This window comes from Octopus bimaculoides, chromosome 30 (genome assembly GCF_001194135.2).
Source record: "Octopus bimaculoides isolate UCB-OBI-ISO-001 chromosome 30, ASM119413v2, whole genome shotgun sequence".
NCBI classification, from domain to species: Eukaryota; Metazoa; Mollusca; class Cephalopoda; order Octopoda; family Octopodidae; genus Octopus; species Octopus bimaculoides.
In genome coordinates, this window is record NC_069010.1 from 9,438,573 (window position 1) to 9,443,170 (window position 4,598).

The window sequence follows — 4,598 nt, forward strand, 5'->3', positions numbered from 1 at the left end:
TTCAGGCAGGCTTTACCTGGGGTTAAACGACAGCAAACAGACGGGATGTCAACGTGATCGTTTGATCTTCTAGAAACAGTAGCCAAGTTTACCTCAAATCGCACGTTTCAGCGTTGAAAATTGAAGGCTCTTCCAGAATTAATAACTTCAAATTACACTTTACTCCCGAACTTTCAGGGCTACATTAGATATTGTAGTCCAAGATATACAGTGGCAGAGGGAAGGACGTGCTCGGTCAAGCCTAACCTGAGGTTAAACAACCTAGATTCCTCAACCCCCACATACACACATTCTCGAAATAATATCCAAATTTACGAATTTTCAGAATAGCTCTCCCACATATATTGGCATTTTTCTGGACAAGAATATAACGCCTAACCGATTGCCTTTGACATAATCGCCATGACAACGAAACAGAAATAAATACACCATTCCACTTAGGACAAGGTGCTGCGATCACCTGTTATTACCAGAGATCAGAGGTCGGGGAACATTTTAAACCAATTACCCTAAAATATATTTATTTACGCCGACGTTACCCCTTGATTCGGAAGGAAGAAAATCAGACAAGGAACACGTTCTTTCAGTTTCCGTCTACCAAATCCACTCACAAGGCTTTGGTCGGCCTGTGGCCATAGTAGAAGACACTTGCTCTAGGTGCCACACAGTGGGACTGAACCCGGAACCACATTGCCACTCCTTTTAATATTTTTATTGTTACTTTTTAAAAAAAAATTTTTGAAGTATCCTCTATAGTTTGTATTGTTTCTTTTAATTTCAGAATACCAAATGATTGGAATCAACCAGTATTGTTTTGGACACATTGTCACTTTTTAAAGCCAGATATTGTATGAAAACACAAGTGTCTGCCTGTTTCTATAGATCTATATTTGGAATTACAATGAAGTATTTGCTTTGACCAAGTTAATTATGTTTGATTAAAATCGCAGTCGATGGAAATAGAGGAAGGGAAATATTTGTTATGGATTAAATATAAAGCCAGGTAAAGCAAGAACAACAAAACACCTGTGTGTTGTGGTGAGAGAGAGACACGGAGAAAAGAATATGGAAAATGATTTGTGTGAGGAGAAAATTAAATGTGAACAAGAATGGAATTGGGTGGAATTACATAATGAGATGCCAGAGGACGCAGAAGAAACTTCATACACAGATCTAACTACACACAAACAGACTCATACGGGAGAGAAACCATATCACTGTGATATTTGTGGTAAATCATTTTTTGAAAGAAGTTCTTTGAATACTCATGCGTGCGTCAGTACAGAAAAGAGATCATATCAGTGTGATATCTGTGGTAAACCATTCTCTACGGCAAGTCATTTAACTACACACAAGCGGACTCATACAGGAGAGAGACCCTACCCATGTGATATCTGTGGCAAAGCATTCTCGAAAACTAGCCACTTGAGTAGACACAAATATATTCATACAGGAGAGAAACCATACGAGTGTGATATCTGTGGTAAATTATTTACGGTGATAAGTAACTTGAGTAGACATAAGCGCATTCATACGGGAGAGAAACCACATCACTGTGACATCTGTGGTAAATTGTTTTCTGAAAGAGGTAACTTAACGAGACACAAACGTATTCACACGGGAGAAAAACCATATTTTTGTGATATCTGTGGTAAGTCATTTACCTTAGATAGTGACCTGACAAGACACAAACGCATTCACACTGGGGAGAAACCATATTTCTGTGACATCTGTGGTAAATCGTTCTCTCGAAATGATGACTTAGTTATTCACAAACGTATTCATACTGGACAGAAGCCATTTCACTGTGATACTTGTGGAAAATCATTCTCTGAAAGAGGTAGATTAACTAAACACAAACGTATTCATACAGGGGAGAAGCCATATTATTGTGATATCTGTGGTGTATCATTCTCTGAGACTAGTTCCCTTAATAAGCACAGGCTTGTTCACTCTGATATCGATGGTAAATCATTCTCTCAAAACGAAGACTTAATGTCACGTGCGTTCATTCATTCGAGAGAAAGACCATACCACTGTGATATCTGTGGTAAATCGTTTGCAAAGCTCAGTTACATAGCTACACACAAACGCGTTCATACAGGAGAGAAACCACACCACTGTGATATTTGTGGTAAATCATTCTCTGAAGGAAGTGGCTTAGTTATTCACAAACGAATTCATACAGGAGAAAAACCATACGAGTGTGACGTCTGTGGTAGATTATTCGCTCAAATCAGCCGATTAACCAGACACAAACGCATTCACACAGGGGAGAAACCGTATCAGTGTGATATCTGTGGTAAATCATTTTCCTTGATCACGACCTTAACTAAGCACAATCATATTCACACAGGCGAGAAGCCGTATCTTTGCAACATTTGTGGTAAATCTTTTTCTCTTCTAGGTAGCTTAACCACTCACAAACGCAGTCATACAGGAGAGAAACCATATCACTGTGATGTCTGTGGTAAATATTTCTCAGTAATAAGTAACTTGACTAAACACAAACTCACTCATACGGGAGAGAAACCACACCACTGTGATATCTGTAATAAATCATTCTCTCAGAAAGGGCATTTGATTACACATCAATATATACATACAGGAGAGAAACCATATCACTGTGATATGTGCGGGAAATCGTTTGCTTCCAGGAGTCACTTAACAAAACACTATCGCATTCACACCGGTGAGAAACCGTACCGCTGCAATATCTGTGGTAGATCTTTCGCTGCAAGTAACACTTTAAATGCTCATAGAAACACTCATACGGGTAAGAATTCATGCCATTATGGGAGGTCGTCCTCCGTAAGAAGTGCCTTGGCTAAGCACAAATGCATTAATAATGCACGAGACAAACCGTTTCGCTGCGACGTCTGTGGGAAATCGTTCTCTACAGGAACTATCTTAACCACGCATAAACGTATTCACACTGGGGAGAGACCTTATGATTGCGATATCTGTGGTAAATCGTTCTCGCAAAAAGAAAACTTAATTAATCATAAACGTGTTCACACAGGAGAGAAGCCATATCGCTGTGATATCTGTGGTAAATCGTTCTCTGAACGCAGCAGCTTAACTAAACACAAGCGTATTCATACAGGAGAGAAACCATATCATTGTGATGCCTGTAATAAATCATTCTCTCAGATAAGTCACTTAACTAAACACAAATTCACTCATACAGGAGAGAAACCATTTCATTGTGATGCCTGTAATAAATCATTCTCTCAGATAAGTCACTTAACTAAACACAAATTCACTCATACGGGGAGAGAAACCATATCACTGATGTCTGTGATAAATCATTCTCGGAAAACTCAAATTTGACAAGACACAAAGATATTCACAGAGAAGAAAGACCATGTCACTGTTGACATGTGTGGTAGAATGTTCTTTAACCCTTTAGCATTTAAACCAGGCCCAAATATTTCTGTTTATTCTATGTTGAAACTAACCAGATCTTACCTCTCACACCTACCTTGCAATGTCATTTCTAAAGGTAAACTATCATCATCATCATTGTTTAACGTCCGCTTTCCATGCTAGCATGGGTTGGACGATTTGACTGAGGACTGGTGAAACCAGATGGCTGCACCAGGCTCCAATCTGATCTGGCAGAGTTTCTACAGCTGGATGCCCTTCCTAACGCCAACCACTCAGAGAGTGTAGTGGGTGCTTTTACGTGCCACCAGCACGAAGGCCAGTCAGGCGGTACTGGCAACGGCCACGCTCAAAATGGTGTATTTTACATGCCACCTGCACAGGAGCCAGTCCAGCGGCACTGGCACGATCTCGCTTGATGAAATCTTAAAGCTATGAAATAATGCATGATTAATTCTAAACAGTTTGAATAAATAAGCATTACATTTGACAGAGTATCTGAATATTAAAGAATTAATGGAAGTACCTCAACTAAACCCACATTTATTCATTACAAGACAGAAACCATATCACTGTGATAAAACGTTCTCTCTGTTAAGTCTCTTCCCTTCGGACAGCTACATTGATAAAGGAGAGAAGCCATATCAATGTAATTCTTTCTCTCAGAATGACTTAAGCCAGTGGCTCTCAACCGGGGTCTATATAAGATTTTTGAGGATCCATGCAACAAAATAGGTAAATTGAGGATCCATGATGGTATTTTAAGGGACCCTGAAAAAATTTTATTTTAGCTGTATGTATTCTTTTCAAATAAACATTGGATCATACCAAATTTATTTGTTTCTCATTATTTCTACTAACAATAATCATCATCATCGTTTAACGTCCGCTTTCCATGCTAGCATGGGTTGGACGATTTGACTGAGGACTGGTGAAACCGGATGGCAACACCAGGCTCCAATCTGATCTGGCAGAGTTTCTACAGCTGGATGCCCTTCCTAACGCCAACCACTCGAAAACGGCCACGCTCGAAATGGTGTCTTTTATGTGCCACCCGCACAAGAGCCAGTCCAGGGGCACTGGCAACGATCTCGCTCGAAAACCCTACAAAGGCCAGTCAGGCGGTACTGGCAATGGTCACGCTCAAGATGGTACATCTTATGTGCCACCCGCACAAGAGCTAGTCCAGGGGCACTGGCAACGATATATAT

The 4,598-nt window shown here is 40.1% G+C and overlaps 1 protein-coding gene across 1 annotated transcript in view; it reads left to right on the forward strand.

Moving 5' to 3' along the window:
- LOC128251282 (zinc finger protein 91-like) overlaps window positions 1-4,219 on the forward strand; it is a 5,195-nt gene extending 976 nt beyond the window's left edge. Inside the window, exon 2 of the mRNA XM_052978137.1 lies at window positions 782-4,219. Coding sequence (XP_052834097.1) covers window positions 1,066-3,333 — 2,268 coding nt within the window. The 5' untranslated portion in view covers window positions 782-1,065 and the 3' untranslated portion in view covers window positions 3,334-4,219. The remainder of the gene's footprint in view (window positions 1-781) is intronic.
- Window positions 4,220-4,598: the final 379 nt, after the last annotated feature.